Here is an 18,006-nt window from a genome sequence, read left to right as displayed (position 1 = left end):
TTTTTATTTGCACAACTTAAATTTTCTTTAAATGTCAAAATTCTAGCGTGGCGCTTAACGTTGAGCAAACATTCTAGTAAAGAGCTAGCCGTATGTGGATTCACCTGTCACAAAAATTAAATGGTAACTTACCGATATAAACGATTACGGCAAAATATTACGCGATCTGTAGTTCCCTAATACGGCTGACATACTGCACAAAAATGTTATGTATTATTCCATTCTACCTGTTAGAAAGAAACAATCAATGTACTATCGTCAACTAGATACCATAATAATATTTCATAAAATCATGTTTCAGTCAATCTTGTAACTGTTTCGACGTAGAAACTAAGTGAAATAAGTACCGACGAATTGAAGCAGCGTAAATAATTACACATTGCGTTCATGTGTTAACAGTTTGCTTCTGAGCTAACCCACAATATCGGCAGAGTATGTTACTGCCATATTACTGCCATTACTTGACAAAGAAGATTTCTATCGTGGCGATCTACTTCTTAGCTTGTTCGTTGACTGTTCTGCGAATTTACTAGGCGAAAGGTTAATTACACGAAGATATAATATAGCGGGGAAACGTCCACCTGATTTTAAAGTATTCGATAGAGTTCCAATTTAACGCTATATCTCCGTATTTCATGCCAAATTTTCACTAAGATATTACAAAATATGTATGCAGCTTTGGAATATTGCAAGTTTAAGTATTTTTGAAGAGACTCCGTTCGATTATGGGTTGCGAAGCGCAAGAAGTTCCGCTACTGCTTTATATAAAAAAATTCACGGATAGCTATTGTATACTCATCTCCCGCGATTCCACAGTCTTAAATTTTTTATGATTTTCAATTATGACTTTATAAATGCAATTATAATAGATGTGGTGAAAAAAGATTGTTTGAAACGATACCAACGTCAATTAGTCATCCTAATCGATTCTAACGAATTATAACAGAATACACCTTATAGACGTCTCGGGTATTTTTTTTAGACCTAACTATGGTTTGGGTTATTTTAAACGATCTGGAAAAGCCCATTTCAAAGGCACGCTCGTGCACTAAACTGCTAAATAAGAGAAATCAAAAACAGGAAACGTGGATGTGAGTCAAAACTCCAAATGGTTGGAATTCAGGTTGACGACTATGTGGCATCTCATCGATTGAAACGGTCATAATACCGGACAAATTGAAAATATTTCAACGCATCAATATCCTTACTGGTTCGAATTGTCGAGTGTTGAAACTTTCAAACGATTGTAAGGAAGTAAGAAAACCTTGCACGAAGCATTTATTCAGGTAGGGCCTTAGAAAATTTTCAACAATTTTATCATTCTTCAGTTTGGTTCTCCTCCAGACGATTCATACCACAGATTCGAAATTCTAGCGTTCCGTAACGTGGTTACACCGTTCATAATTTTCCTTTTAATAATTCGAACTTACACGAGATTGGTGAAAAAGTCAATCCGAAAATTAATTTATTTCTGAATTTGAGCCCAAAACCCAGTAAATTTTTCAGTAAAATATCAAGATCGCCATGAAAAAGTCGCCGAGCATTGAATCTCATACGACAGTGTAGTTATTCATCCGATTCCTTAGCTTATAATACGGCGTATCTAGTGACGTGTGTCGCACCAGGCTTGAAATACGAGGATTCTCGCCGCGGCCACGTGCAAGCCAAACATGAGATAAGAAGCGCATATATGCACAGATATCGCGATCACGGTGCACGCTAGTAGATGATACGAGTATCGCGCCTTGGTGCCTAGGCAAGTTCCTAAACGCACGATCGTGGATCAACTTTCCCCGGATGAAACGGCCCAGCAGCTTTAGTGCCTCCGAGTCTTCCCTGAGATTCGTCACGTCACATAAGGCTGTTGGTCGCGGTGTTACGAGTCAATTTACGCGCAACCTGTCAAGACACGGTTTACGCACGTCCGCGGTTAATTAGTTTCCGGATCGTTGACTCCCGCCCTGAATGTGCGGTCATATCGCGACTGCTCTCACGTGCGCAGCCAAGCGAATCGAGATGACTTACAACGTCCCGGCTGTCGTTGCGATTGTAAGAACGGTAATTTCGCTCGGCCTCCTGCTTCCACCCGCAGCCTCAAGGGCCCTGGAATTTCCGCCAAGCTTTGCGCCGCCGGCCGAAAAAGCTTCGATGCCCGCCGATCACAGACGGACATCCAGAGAGCTCGAGGAAAGCGCCATCGCCGCTCTGTCGAAGCTCGCCAACCTTCGATTTTCGAGTCCCGAAACGGTTCGGTCTTTGCTCCCAGGAAAAATGGCGCCACCGGAAGCGGGGACTAACTTCCGTGAACCATCGCCGATTGCCGATTCGCCGGTAGAGTTTCGGCGTGCCGAGTTCAAACCGAGGAAGTTCCAGTGCCACCCGATCGAGGATATCTTCATTCCGGCGGTTGGTAAGAACGTTCCGGCGTACATCTGCAGCCTCCAATCCCGCCGGTTCGTCATCTCGAGCGAGAGATTCGCTCAGGACTACAGGAACCACCTCGAGGTCGACGTCGACGAGACGACCTTTCACCGGCTCCTGGCACACGGTGACACAAACGGTACTGGAAACTCTGTCGCTAATGTCATTCCAGTTACCTTGACGCAGCGACTGGGCGAACAGTTTTACGGGATTAGAAAGAGCTAGGAAAACCCAGAGGAACTTTTTTCGTTTACTCGTCAAGGTGTTTTAGATATCGTAAGGTGATTAATGAATCCGGGGAACTCCGGTGCCGGTTGACACATTTGGCGTGTCGTTATTACCCGGCCAAATTACATTCGACTTACGTACAACGACAAATTATTCTCGCTTGTTGTCTTTGCGTCGATGTGTAGATGTCGGTTTCCGGTATTTACTCACGCGATTCATACGATAAGAGACACCAGACCCCGGATGTTAATTTGAGACCATAAAATGTGTGACGTCTTACGCATTATGTGGCGGAGGAAAAATATTTTTACCTTTATTTTAATACTGTGTTGAAAATTGACTGATAGTGTAATGTATCGTATGAGCAATGAAAGTAAACACATCAAATAAGTAAGAAATAAAATTTTATAGACGTGAATAATTTGCGATCCGATCATCGCCACTTACACGTGTGTCGTGACAATGATCATGCCGCGTTTGACGTCATTCTTAATGCCCGACGACATTCCGAAATTAGCCACCACGCCCACGATTTTTATACATTTTTCAAGTATGAGTAATGATTGCAGTTAAATACCGATAGAAACTATTCCTGCATACAATACCGAAAGATCTGAATAAAGCGACACGATACTGTCCGTTGAACTGTTACACATACCTAAATTTGGATGTAGAAAAACTACATCTATATCTGTAACTCAGTTACCCTTGACACTATTTGTTCGTGATTTTGTACAATTTCTTATGTCCTCTTATAGTTCAAAATGATTACCCTAACTAGAATAGTAAATGGAGAAGAGTAATGAATGATGAGTAAGTATATGGCAGAGGTCTGGCGCTGCGCGCATGTTGAATTATTGAAACGTAGTTTCTACCGTGATTTTTACACACAGTTGCTAAGTTGATTATTACAATTTATCGATGACGTCACGTGCGAGGTTGTTTAGAATTCTTCCTAACTGCCAATGCAAACCTGGCTCAAACCGTACTTGATGAGTTCTACAATAACAAAATCAGGAAAGATGTTTTTTTTTCAACGATTCGAAGACTACGTGTGATTTGTTTTCGAGAATAACATCATTGTTGAATCGGCGAAACTATAAAACGTGCGTTTGTAGGCAGTACACAATAATTACTTGTAGAAAATGCTTGATAGTTTTATAAATATTATTTAATAATTTTTTTGGTTTTGTTTTTTTTTTTTAATCATTTTTTTTTATAAAAGTCCGTCTTAGAAATAAAAATGTAGCATTCAATTTGATCGTGTTTTTCTTTTCTGCGTTTTCTTTCGTACGAAACGTGTAACATTAACAATTCGTTACTCGCAATTATTGATCAATTTCAATTAATCGGATTCTCTCCCAGCTGACTTCGCAGCGTTTTATAATCAGCTACACCGTCACGCATAAAGTTAATCAACGAAGCTTCATTTTGGCAATAGGCAATTTGGCTCTTCCTTGCATTCTTTGCTACAGCTTAACACTGGGTTACGTTACGTTACGTTAACTTAACCAGCATCATTCACTCGGATACGTTGGCCGCGGAATCATCTGACGCAATGCCGCTGCTCTCAAAGTTATCTTTGTTCCCGTTTGACAAGCTTGAAGAATGCTCGCTCACTGATTCTGCGGTATTGATTTCCCCCATGATGATCATCGGCGAGTTGACTTCCGGATGACCCTCAGCCGGTGTTCCAAAATCCTGACTGTTGTGTTGCTGCGGTATTTCCGCCGGCAGCTCCGGGTAGTTCGGATTCAAATCGGCAGCGTCGGTCGGCTTGAATTGATCCGACTTCTCTTCAGAACCGAGCTTGTCCGAGTCCTCCGTTTCATTGGCTGGGACGCTGTTCAACTGAAAAAAAAAAGATATTGGTTCCATTGTTTTATGAGCTTAATTATGGAGGCCGTTTTGGAAAATTGACACTCATTATTCCAAAAACAAAACAAGCCTCGAACTGGTACACACAGAGAAAATATTTGTTTAATTTACAAAACATGGTGTGTAAACATGGCAACAGAAATATTTTATTGACTTAAACTAATCTTATTTGTCTCAACAAAATAGTGATCACATCGCTGATTCGGACCGGTATTGAGCGAGTCTGCATTTTTTGAATCAGGGAAACAATTCTTTCGCCATGTTTCATCGCCATCTTTACTAAATTCAATTTGTTTCTTGTGTGTAGACACTACTTGTACTTGTAGTTTCGGGCTGTAATGAATTCTCTGCAATTCTGGTTGATTCAATATCGCTGTTGAACATAACCGTACGTCGAGCATCCATCGTTTGTGTACTTTTCTTTGAATTCCTGCAAAGTCGTCATGTTCGTCAATATTCATCCTATAATCACCGTATTTATTCTTAGAACGTTTCAAGAAATATAAGTCGTCTTTTTATCATGAATGTTAAAAAAAATAGTCTTCTAAAGTTGTAATCTAAAACTATAGCCTTACAAGTTCATGCATCTCTGTGGCTAAAAGTATGTTTAAAGCACGATATACGGATACCTCAGTACGGTTACTGTTGTCATCTACTTTCTCGCATATCTATGCGAATTTTATTTCTGTTGCATGTACAATGCAATTATCACAGTCGTGATACACGTTTTGTGTTTCTAGGAACGTCTTTACTTTCAAGTTTTCGAGTCTATTATCACGAAGTTTATAAGTTGGGCACGGTTATATTACGTGTTGGCTTGGCGTAAAACAAAAAAAAAATATAAAAGAAGAAGGAAATGGATCATTGTTGCCCGTAACTACGCGATTACTTATAGAAATTGTTTTGGTCATTGAAGGGATAGTCGTACAGGGTCTGTATGATCCACGTATTTTCGAATAAAATCAACGCCGATGGAATTGAATAATTTTTTGTTGAAATACAAATTCTCAAAAAATTCATCCACCTTTTAAGCCACAATTGTACGACCGTTCGAGCATCACATCGAGTCTCCTTATCCATTTTTTTTTTCTCGTAACATTCAATTCGGTTCATGCAGGAATCCATTTAAAAAGTGTTTTTGACTATCTACCTCATTTGCGCTCTCCTCGGAGAGGGAAATCGGCGGCACTTTTTCCGCCTCGGAGGTCTGTTCATCCTCGTGTTCCTGGGCAGTGAGAAGCTGCGGTATTCTGGACCTGTTCACCTCCAGCGTGACCGCCTCGGATTTTTTCTCACCGTCCGATCGGTTCGTCTCCCGGCGTTGCACCGCCGTTGGCGCCGGCTCGTCGAGGCTCAAGACCTCGGCGTTCGCATCGTCGTTTTTCTGCTCAGCGCCTAATTCGTTGAGCTCAAATGCGCCCGGTATGCTTTTTTCGACCTTGTCCACACCGTTCGAAACCTGCTCGTAGTCAACCGGCTGCAGAGCGTCCAACGCGATCGGAGATTCCTTCAGGTTCTGTTCAGGGTATAACGTATAAACAAGGGTGGAAAAACTTAGCGAATGTACGTATATCGGAAGGGTTTCAAGAATTATAGGCATACAAGAAACCCCTTCATGCCCTCTGTAGTCACTTCTCATTATGCATCCTCGCGGACCTCCGGCCTAGGCAGTTCTAGCTGCATTTCTCGAATGCAATAAATAAACACATGGAACCATATATGCGTGTAAGCGTTACAGGTACCTTAGAAGATGAGTGCTCAGCGAAGGCCTCGGCGAGCGCGAGGTTAATATCCTCCAAGGGTTCATCGCCGTTTCGGATGTAGACCGGAACGTACCCAGGAATTGACGGCAAGTATTGCAGAGGTAGGGTGTCTGTATGCAAAATTTAAAAAAGAACGTCATTATAATGTTTATCAACCTTTTATTTCTCGCAAAACTTGTCAAACAACTATCACTACTTTTTATCGACGCAAGTAGTGTTCTTTTTATGTGTATATGTATAGTTTGCACAAAGAGAACCAGAGGAAAAGATTCTCACGGAATCGTGTGAACTAGCAATATTTTTTTCTCAAATCGATTTGGATTCAACTGAAACTCTACAGATTCGACGATTCTACCGCAATAAATATGAATTTCAATTTTTGGTCAGGTCGAACCTTGTAACGTTGTATTACACAAACCTACTTCATACTTTGTACTAGCATTACTGTAACTTTAACCTCGTAATTTATGTCCAAATTTAATAAATACTGCATAAAACCTTCGTCAATGATAATCTTAAAATTTGATTAAAACTCGAGAAAGCGGAATTGAACCGTGAGATGGATTTTCGCGTAAAAACTACTCCTAATTGAAAAAGGCGGTTTTAACGCAAGGACATTGATCACACTGTCTAACTCAAGAATATGTGCATATTCGTAAGTTAGTATGAGTCGTATTCCGTTGAAAGACAAAGGTCTCGTTTCTCTAATCCCGAGTACACCGCAACATTCGTTCGAGGTGTGTCTTGGATGAAAATTTCACTTCACAATTCCACCAAGTTTTTACGAAAATCCGTAAGCAATGAATCACTTGTACGGGTTCACTTTGATATATAATTTTGATGATAGTAAATTGTGCGATTCGAGTATGCGTGATCATTTCGATCGTTGATGAGATAAAGATGCATATATTTTTCTAGGTACGTGCGTACGACGTGGTCAAGTAATATCCGGTACTCACTGGCGTAGGTAATGATAAGGAAGACGAGAATGAACCCCGACCGCAGCATCCCAACGGCTCGCATCTTTGAACGGTACTGGGCCCCCCGCCCAGGGGGCTCTCTAATATATATGTACGCCCCTCTCCTCCCTACAGTGCGAACTGCTAGGCCCTCCCAGGATTCCATCCCGTTAATATCAGAGAATGAGGAGAAACATGACTAGAAACTAAAAGAAGAAGAGAGAAAAATGAGAAATAAATAAAAAAAGAGATAAAAATAGGGGCATTCGGTGTATCACGCGAGCCGGATGAATTGCCGGGATGGAAACGTGGCAGCTCGACTAGCAATCAGCACGCACGCATCATCGGCATGTTTTAATCACGAAAGTCCGCAATATCGCGATGCGTGAAAAATATTGTCCGAATCTTTTTCTCTTCCTCGGATATAATAGATCCAGGTATAACAGTGTGAGTGGAACTACAGAAATGCAGAGCCGTAACTTGTTACGCGGTGTTGGCCGAGACTCTCGGTATGGTCGAAAGCCGGTGGAGACAGGTCCAACCTGTTGCAGAAGCGAGTCACAAAGCGAGATCTTGCAACCTTGAGCCTCATCTTCCTGGTCCAAGATCTACTGGTGTACGGTCGTCGTCGAGTTACAATCGAGCTCCTAGGAAGGATGAAAAATACGAGGAAGGCCAGACGGATCAGGTCAGGGGTTAAAGGTCAAATTCGTAAATCCACTCGCAGTAGTTGCTCGAACAATTCGTAGGCATATTATAATAACAAAGGCTCGATGCCCTGCGGAAAGCAAAGAAATTAGTTACACCTGTTGACAGCAGTTAGCTGTAAGTAATTAAAGTAATCGAGAAATTTCATCATACAAGCCTATTCTCGTTACAGGGTGTCACGAATATCGAAATCAAAATTCGAAATTAAATTCGAAGACGCGAGTGAACTTTTGTTCAGATTGGTACGAGATGTTGAGCTATTCGTACCATAGGAATAAGCGGTTCCTTTTTTAATTCCGTATCGCAAATGGCAGGGATGTTAGCTTGCGTTTTTTATTATGCCAAGCAGTTTTGTAAAAATTTCTCTTTAAAACCGTTCTCGAAATGTACCTGTAACTTGTCGGAATACTAAGACTGCGTGTCCGTTATTGATGTATTAAAAAATCTTAGTCCCGAAATGACGATAGTCGAAAAAAGTATTTCACGTTCTTTTGCATAGGTCTTATTTAACACGACTTTGATATAAATATTAGTTCAAAAATAAGAATGTTTTTAAAAAATCCGCACGATTCGCAATTTTTAAGATACGAAATATTGCACTTGTTGTCATATTAATATATAATCGTGTTTGTTTGAGAGATTACCTTTGGTTAAAAATCGTCAAGTCATGGATTCTTAAAAAACTCTATAAGGTACCTAATATTCCACGTTATCAATTCAAACATAACAAATGCTAGTTTTACCTTACACTACGAATAACAAAGAAGTTTGTTATATTCAAAAATAAATGCATGTGATCTCCGAATTGTCTGAAACGTAGAACGTTTTCGCGTTCTTCAGAGACTTGGACAGGGAACAAGCAGAGGTTATAACCGTTAGACATTTGTCTACTTTTTTTTATTTCAATCTAGGACATTCTTTTTACCAAGCACACTGCAGTCAGCCTCAGCTAATTTAATTTCAGAATCGTTTGGGAGGAATTCGTCATCAATCCGGGTTCATGCAATTACACATTAATCGGTAAATTTGAATATAGTTACGTCGTTCAAGGATTAATCAGCCCCGTCTTCCTTGTTATAGGTATGATCGAATGATATTAATGAGTAACGTTGATGCGTTAATAATAGACCATGTAGTACCTACTCCAGTGAGTAATGCTAAAGGATGGATAAACAGACAGATGGATAAACATCTTCAGCGCGTTAAATGGCCGCACGATTCCTGCGATGATACGTACACTTACACTTTCAACTGACCGAAGATGGATGATCTTGTGTAAATTTTCTCAAAAATAAACCTGTCTGACGGTTAAAAATTTTTATCCTACGTTACAGTCTGTGGAAACGATCTTTGACTGCGTAAGGTTAAATTTATCGTTAGTCAGAATTATCGCTCATTAAGATTTAAAATATTGTTCTACCGGTGAAAATAACAAAGTTTCTTAAGTACAATGACGATTCTCCTCACTTTCAAGGTGTTCAAAAATGAAATCCCACTTGACCAATGTTATGTCGCCGGTAGATGCTGCGGTCTGAAACCTCGAGGCCTACAAGCTTCGGAAAACTTTATGCAATTACGAGTATAATTATTAGCGCGAAGAGTCGAATCGCCCTCGAGCGGCAGGGAGAGCTTACTCAAGGTTGTAGACATAAATTATATGCAAATCGTATCCCGTGACATTTAACGAACGTAATCAATTTCAGAGACATAAATACATGCCCATTTGCAGTTTGATAGGAAAGGGGGATCAGCTACCCGCTCTGCGCGATGAAAGCCACTCCCCAGGGAATTTTTTTCCCCATTCAACAGATCTCCGCGTCGCTCCAGACTAATGATAATACGAGTTTAACCGCCATACTCGGTTCTCAATCCCTCGAGGTAGTTCTATAGTTGATACGGGGTGATTATACATCTCACTCCTGACAGGGAATCTTCTCACAGCTGGCATTCCTCGCGGAATTTAAATACTTCGTTCATATTCTTACGGTCGAGTTCTGTTTGTTTGTTTTTTTTTTTTGTTTTTTTAGTAACTTTTAAAAATTTTATCTACAACTCACTCGCTCGACTTGCTTCGAGATTTATTTTATTCTTAGTCACTCTGTTCTCGATGAGTCGAATCACGATCCCTTGGAACATCGAAAGGGAGGCAACGACGGGAACAGACCGTTATGTTGATGCTTCAATCCGATTTTTATAATACGTAAATAGAGTGGCAAGTCGGTCCAGATCGAGATATAACGCTTGAGGCCTTTTCCAACACGACTTACACGTTACAAAAAGGAACAAACAATTTTCTCATTTTTATAACGGTTTACTGAAATTGATCGACCCAAGGCATACGACTTCTTGATACTATATCCAGCCCTGGATATTACTTGAAATGGTTTGATGTGAATAAGTGAGTTCAGAGTCCAAAATGCCTTGAGGTAAAACTATTTTTACCTCAAATTTAAAATGTTGTAACGATGTTAAGGTTTGAATGATCATTTTTTTTCCCATCTGTCGAGAAATCGTCCAGCGAATTCCTCACAATGATCATCTGAGATTGTAAATCGAATACGTTAAGCTTGTAATAAAACAGATCGTTAGTTCTGTACGAAAATATTTTACATGCTCTCTGTGACAATCATGACAAATATTAATAAAATGGTAGGTACATGCGTACTCACAATTTAATGGGGCTAAATAACGTAAATCGGTAATCGAAATAGCCAAGCAGGCTGGACAAGCACTCGCTAAAATTATAGATTTGTGGTAATAATTAACTATTACCCGCTAACTGTAATCATGTACTTTTCTCTACATCGAATAAAAAATCTCTGTAAATTATATGCCCTGTAAATACATTCACGAAGCCGTTGAGTCACCTGGCTCTTACTGTATTAAACTACGTGGACTTAGAACTCTTAACTAATCCTCAGTTTCAAGTTCATGTTTCATTTTTCTGACGATTATCACACGCTGACCACGATCGTTCGTAACTCGTAATTCAGTTTCGACTATGATCTGTAATCGTCACGCCCGCGGGCAACAGGCATCACGATTAATAATTACTTTGTTAAACGTCGAGTTTACAGCATCGTAAATTACCACGAGCTTCAACTGTATCGTTTCGACCTATAACAGCGGCAGGTTTGAGTTATGGGCATGCCGCGGTCTGCGGGTTTTGGCACAGTGACGTCAAAAACTGCAATAAATCCAGGTCCGCCAAAATAACGTCGAATCGAGGCTCCAGCGTCGAGACAACTAAGCGGATGAGACGCCTATCCGTTGTCCAAATTTCTCCGAACTTTACGGTCCTTCTCGGGATTTTTGTTCGTGTATAAATAAGCTCGCCGTAACGATCCGGCTGCAAGCCTGTGGCTGGAATTTTATTCCCAGATTATCGCCGGTCAATCGAATTAACTTTGTCCGTCTAACGAGGCTCGTTGGTTAGCGCGTATAATGTTGTTCGAAGGCTACATATCCTGGGTCGTGGGTCAGGATCGTCGGTCGCGCGTCACCCATTCGCCAAGTACGTCGTTCACACTCGCTGCCAGATTCACCTACACACACGTTGTCGGATTAACCATTAACTAACTGGCTTGGAGGCTCGCGAATATTGCGTCACTTTCGATTTTACACCGCATCACCATTTAACCAGATGTTTTTGCCTGCCGTTCTCAAGTCATCGCCTGACTTCGACGATACACATCTGATTTGGGTATATGTATTTCCGTGGGCAAACCGATCTATTCCATACCTTTATCATCCTCGAGAAGTTGATAAAACGATACTTTCCAGTATTTTTATCACGGGGTATAAAATTGAGAATTTGGTATGAATCGTTATATTTTCAAGCTGCGAAGATCTCTGTAATTATAAACGGAAGCTTAGATATCGTTGTTTCATTCCAATTACTTCGTAAGAAAATCTAACTTCGGTAAATGCGTTCGATTTCACTTTCAGAAGACTAATAATTTTTACAAAGTCACTGAAACGATTGATCTTTCTTTTCACGAGTCAATTCAATATTTCAAATTGTTGATCATGGTCAATATTTGTTTAATGTGTAAAATTCAATATTTAATGATGCTAACGGCATAGAATAAGTTTTTCAGTTAATTTTTCGATCACGATCATCATAGGTTTTAACAATTTCGATGCAAATCGAAGTTAAACTTTTGTTGATTATTACATTATTTCTTTTTTTTTTTTTTATTTGTATGAAGATCTTTGTAGCTTAAGTGTATCATGATTTGAAAGTGATCAGGGAATAGTCAGCTATTTGTTCACTTCTGAGACATGCTGAGTGAACATTTTCTCTGTTGACCTTGAGTTTATATGTACGGTTGATAGTCTCAAGTGATTGACTGATAGGCCGTATCACCTTTCCCTCGAGGTCGTTGCCATCTGCAGCTGACTATTATTCGATGGCTATTCATTTTACGTCAGGTATGCCACAGCTGTGTTATCGTCTGAAGTGTGATTATTATCGATCGACTGAAGCCTGAGAGTTGAATGGTGAACCACACCATGCAAGCACGAAGGTTATCGAAACTAATTGTGAGATCCAATCAGTAATTAATACCAACGTAGCTTGACTCGATGAAAATGTCGAGTAGATACTCGAGTCGTGAGCAAACTTTGGAGCAACAAGAATGCCTATCATGTTTCATTTTTTAAACCGATGGTTGTAAATAATACCTACCATCTTCAATTTATTCACAGCGTTGAACGATGATGTTGTCTACTTGTTATTTATGTCCGAGAAGGGTTCACGTCGTAAATGTAAAATATGATGGTTTTGCAAGAACACGATGTTTCTTTTCAAATTCGATTACGTTTGTTCTGTATATAGTCGATGTTTTGATTCAAAGAAACCCGTTGCAAAGTCCTCTTTCCGAGCTCGTCTAGTTCGTGAATAGCTCCAAGCCTCACTCCAGGCTACATAACGCGACTCTTACGATTCAATTGTACGGAGTTTCATTGGCAATTTGTCGCGGCCCAGATAGAAATAGGGCCATACCGCGGTACCGGGATAACGAATAAGTCAGTTTGTCTCTTAGAAACGGTAAGATCCAAATTGTAAATTCAATTCGACAAATCGAGCAATTACAAATTCGTTTTACGCTGTAATTTCTTCTACCGAAGAATTTCATTTAATAGATGAACTGTACGAAGGTGAACTTGAATGTTACAACAATGGTATTAATTAACTGAAAATCCGTATCTGCTTCATTTTCACATCTATAACTATCATCAGTATGTGACCAATAAAACGTAATCAATTTTTGAGACCCCTGAACATTAATGGAGTCGTCTAGTGTGAAGGCTGTTTCTTTGAAGGTTTTTTGGGTATTTTTTTAAACACAAACCACCGAAATAAAATTTATCGTAATTTTTACATTATATTTATTGACATTTAAACAAAATTGCAAATTTTTTGGAGACGAAATATTGAATATAACCTAAGTAGAAAAATCCTTATTATACCTGTACCTATCGCGTGAGATAGGATAATCGTGATTGGTTTGGCAGTTTTTGTTTTACGAGTAATATAAATGGGAAAAATGCAAACTTCAAATTTTTTTTCGTAAAGAAAAAACTACTGTAGTTTCATACAGTCCTTGAAAGCTTTGGACTCCATTTTACTTCTTTCTAAACTTTTGTGATTTCTTTGGATTTTTCGTGATATCTGTGTAATCCGTGAAATTCTGGTAATCTTTGCAGCGACTTACAATTCTTGTGATTCCCTCTAATCTTGTACCTACTTGTGATCTGTGTAATTACGAGCTTGAAGTTTCTGACGTTAATGCGTAACGAAATGTGAACAAAAAAAAAATCATGCTGTACAACCACTAGATCTTGGTCTTAAATATCTCAGACTGAGGAATACGACCCAAAATGCTTAACGCTCGGTACACAGTTATTTTCTTTTTCGTACCTATATTTCCAGGATTTGTAATAACCGTTGAAAAATTCGTTAGGTGCACTCACGCGTCCGATTGAATAACATTTATTATCCACTAGAATGACTAGGGTGTTGATTATAATGTTTTACACCAAGTCCATTCTGCTTGTGAAACAACGAAGAGAGAACTTAAGTACGAAATGAGACTGCTTATATAGTATAACGAAGTTAGGATTGTGTCTTCATGGTCGATGAACGAATCTAATAGATTTTTCACCGTTTTTGAACAATTTGAGTCAAAACATGCATGTCGAAACTTTAGTGTATAATTTTAGGCTCTTTTATTACATTTTTAGGGAAAACACCGTAGCCCAGGAATGTAATAATGAATAACAGAAAAAGGAAAATTACTTTCCATAAGGCCGCAAGCTCGTGTAAGTTGCCTGAAACATTCGCGTGCACTGCGGGTTAGTATAAAGTTCATACTAATTTGCCAATAGCGTGATCCAGTGTTTTGAAATAATTTTATTTAATTACCGAAGTCGTTCTTAATCAGATCGTAAAATCTTATGCAGCCGCTGAATTTTACACATAGTTTCGTACGGTCAGTGTAGCGTGCATGTAACAAACTTCAACCTCATATTGTTCTTTATTCTAAGGAATAACTGTCTCTCGCTTTAATATTAGTCTTATCTAACGGCACATAACGCCGTTGGTGCAAGAACTGACTGTAAAACGCTGTGAATTTATATGTGTTAAAAACATGCAGCGTCGTATTTTCCATTATTACGCATGAATCTAGACTTGAATAAATTCCTTACACGGTACGGTTATCAAGTTTCCATGATCAATCATTCGGAATTACCTGACACAGCCTTCATCATGTTGAATCTGATGATCAATTGTTTAAAATAATTATAACTCAAATCATTGGATTGTAGTATTTAATGAACTGAGTAATCACATTTGATATTGTTAACACTCGAGACGTTTTTTGGCGAAACTTCTATCAAATAGTATAGTAATAAAATAATAGTTTGTGAGAAGTTGCATATTATTTGGGAATTGCAATAATTACCTGCCAACTCGTCTCACAGACCTGAAGCATTCAGCGGTCAATTGACAATTACCGTACCACCATAAGGGAAAGGTATGGTATAAAGATACTGCTTTTCAAGTTGTGCTACCGAGAAAACTGATTGGACAATGATCATCTCTGGGAGACAAAACAGTACAAGTGAGTATTGTAGTCGTAAGTTTTTACGCCGAAAGTTAAGAAGTAATAATATCAAAGTAGTTTGCACTCTAATGGTTCAAATTGCGATCCTTTGTCCTTTCTTACACCATAAATTTCTCTTATTTATTTCATATATTTAGGACATTTTTACAACGATGGATGTGTTTAGTTATGTAATCCGATGTAGAGAGGCTATTTTACTGTCAATTTATTTCTTATAAGTTCTTTGACTAATGTAATGTTAAGTCGTATTGCTTTCTGTGTCCTAAAAACGGTAGGTTTTCTTTATAAGTTTTGAGAAACAACTAATTGTACGTGAAACTTATCATAAGTATTTGTAGAAATGAATATACGTGTTATTTCATCAGAGTAGTGACTGTAGTAATAGAACAACAGTATAATTATAGTAATTAAGTGGTAAAGATGGTAAAAAGACCAATTTCAGCAATCACCATTTTTCATTTCATTGAAACATTTTTAGGTGATAGCTGCAACCTCTAATTTTTTTTGTTAAATTTGTGTAAAAAATTATTTTTTAATCAAAATCCACGAAACCTTCGAGAAGTTCCACCATTTTTTTTCAAATGCTCGAGGAGTTATAAAAAATTTAATATTTACTTCCGATCATTATTTAGGATTAGTCCCACAATTGAACGTTATCACTGATGTTTTTCAAGCGCAAAATTTGGATTTTGCAATCCCCGTAACCTCGCTTTAATCAACTTATCATCTTTGTAATCGCAATCAACGTACGCTATTATTAGTTAACAGAGATTAACCCTTCGATCAGCTCATACCAGTTATCCTCATAAACTGTCAACCAAGCGCACGTCGAACAATGATTTGTCCTCGTAATTGCGAGTGCTGTATACTTGCAATTTACCTTCCAACCCGACTTGATATTTTCCGAGCATTGACCTTAGCTGACGTTCGTAAGCGAACCTCTGGAAAAACTGAGCGAACCAGAGCCGCCCGTGCATGAGGAATAAAAAAACTGATCCCAACTCGCTCCGTGGTCTGCTTGATGAAGGACCACGTGCGCTGTTGGCGGAATACCCTGCATGATTACCGACGCGAAGACACCACGAGGAGATTACCGTTGCGTCATCTCCCCACGGATTCGGTCCATTGTCCTTCCCGGGCTGCTGGGCCGGGTTCACGGACCATTATTATGCCTTCGGGTGTACGTGGACTATGCGAAGTGATGAACTAGTCCGCGATTACACCGTCTCACTACGATTTTTCATCACAATTGCGAGCCAATCTTTTGCAAAGAATTTTTTCGTCGCTGAATACGCAAGTGATCACGGAGAGTTCCTATCCCATTGGATATAATAAGTAGAGTGAAAAGAAAAAACCTTTTATAACCATCTCAAAAAAAAAAAAAAAAAAAAAAACAGTATGACAGTACTGATTATGGGTGGATTCTGTAAACAGATTCGAATCCAAAGCGAGTCCTGCTTTCGAGGATACCATAAAAATGAAAATTGCGTATAAAATTTTGATACCTCGTAACGCTTCGTAACTTTAAAAGGTGTCTCACGATCAGTTTGGAAAATTATGGCATAAAATGTTTCATTTCATTTTCAAAACATAAAAAAAAAAGTGTTTTGCGCCAGCTCATCAGCATGGAATCCTTAGAGAAAAACCAATATGACGGAATGATTTTGTTGCTGAATAAACACAATCCATTCTTGTTGGACAGTGTCATGAAACAGTTCACGGACTACCGTCTCTTGGTCTGAGGAAGGTGTCCGCAGGAGCAGAACGTTATGCGCAATTTGAATCCGCAGCCAATGACAGTCTGGGAGTTGAACCGATGAGAGCGGGATAAAGGGAAACGAACGAGACGGGTGTAGAATGTTTTTCGTTTGTTTGTTTAAGACGTATCATGGGAACAGGACCCAGTCATGCGTGAGACGGCTTATTTCGGAGTATGCGATTCGTTCCAAGAGGAAGTCGTGGAAAATAAAGAATCGATGATGGTATACCGTTAGCTTAACCCTGGAGCACTGCACAAGCCGGCTGTAATTGTACAGTGATGTGGAACGCCTCTCCCGGTTTCGAGGCGTAGTATGCACGCTGTACATCATTCGCCTCTTGGTGGGTATGTGCAACGTATTTATATCAACTCAATCAGGAATCGTACTGACGTCGAGTAGCCTATGACGGTAAAATAGATATCACAACGAGTCCCTGCCCGTCAATTATGAATGGACTGGTCACAGGACTTGCTGAAATTTGAAGTTGAAAGAAAAATTGAAAGTCTTACACCGAGTAGGTTTATGGAATTGACTATTAGAGTAGAATTTTGGGCTCCGATGCCTCGAAACGCGACCGTATAAAGATTGATGTTACACTTAGGACTTATGAAAATTGTTGATAAACCTCAAATCAAAAACCACTTACTGACCGATTATATAAAAATGTTTGATTTCGATGTCTACAACGATCAAGAAAGCTTGACGACGCGTCGGTTCACACTGATTCAAAACCGAATACTTAATGAATTTTGATTCAAGGATTCTACGTATTCGCAGATCATCGACTTTCTACCTATATAGCCAATTAAAGGTGAAAGTAAATAAGCGATACCACGTCATTACGAAACGTTTAATATGTTCTTGGAAGACTGACCTCTACGTGAAACCTATGAATGGCCCAAGATATAAGTAGATATCTGTTGCAATATTCTGCGACAGAAACAAATGCAATTCAGTCATGAACAAAATATTCCTGATTCGTATGCCTACGTTTGATTCAATTATCTACGTCGATGGACGCTATGAATGTGATATTCGGAAACTTTCCTAAAAAACGACACATATTTCATCATGTTACGTTACAGCACCAACAAATGTGTATTCCTAAATATTTCAATTTGACACGCCTGAGGCTTTATTGTGGTTCTCTTTTAAC

At 39.2% G+C, this 18,006-nt stretch overlaps 1 protein-coding gene across 1 annotated transcript; it reads right to left on the bottom strand.

Annotated features, from left to right (window-relative positions):
- Window positions 1–3,036: 3,036 nt before the first annotated feature.
- Window positions 3,037–7,404, bottom strand: LOC107223872. The gene is made up of 4 exons (XM_015663703.2): window positions 7,250–7,404; window positions 6,270–6,400; window positions 5,678–6,043; window positions 3,037–4,500 (listed from the first exon to the last, which is right to left on the bottom strand). Exons 1-4 carry the CDS (start codon window positions 7,311–7,313, stop codon window positions 4,171–4,173), a joined length of 891 nt encoding a protein of 296 aa, XP_015519189.2. The 5' UTR covers window positions 7,314–7,404; the 3' UTR covers window positions 3,037–4,170.
- Between the last annotated feature and the right edge of the window lie 10,602 nt (window positions 7,405–18,006).

This window comes from Neodiprion lecontei, chromosome 4 (genome assembly GCF_021901455.1).
Source record: "Neodiprion lecontei isolate iyNeoLeco1 chromosome 4, iyNeoLeco1.1, whole genome shotgun sequence".
Lineage (NCBI taxonomy): Eukaryota > Metazoa > Arthropoda > Insecta > Hymenoptera > Diprionidae > Neodiprion > Neodiprion lecontei.
The sequence above is the reverse complement of the archived record's forward strand: the minus strand, read 5'-3'. Positions and strand labels throughout refer to the sequence as shown.

What these genes read in the sequence shown, in the direction of transcription:
- LOC107223872 (XM_015663703.2), bottom strand. Translation starts at nt 7,313, where the DNA reads ATGCGAGCCGTTGGGATGCTGCGGTCGGGGTTCATTCTCGTCTTCCTT. An exon ending in CCTTATCATTACCTACGCCA is followed by an intron (nt 6,401 to 7,249) that starts GTGAGTACCGGA and finishes TTTTGCATACAG; the next exon opens with ACACCCTACCTCTGCAATAC. An exon ending in CCGAGGAGAGCGCAAATGAG is followed by an intron (nt 4,501 to 5,677) that starts GTAGATAGTCAA and finishes TTTTTTTTTCAG; the next exon opens with TTGAACAGCGTCCCAGCCAA.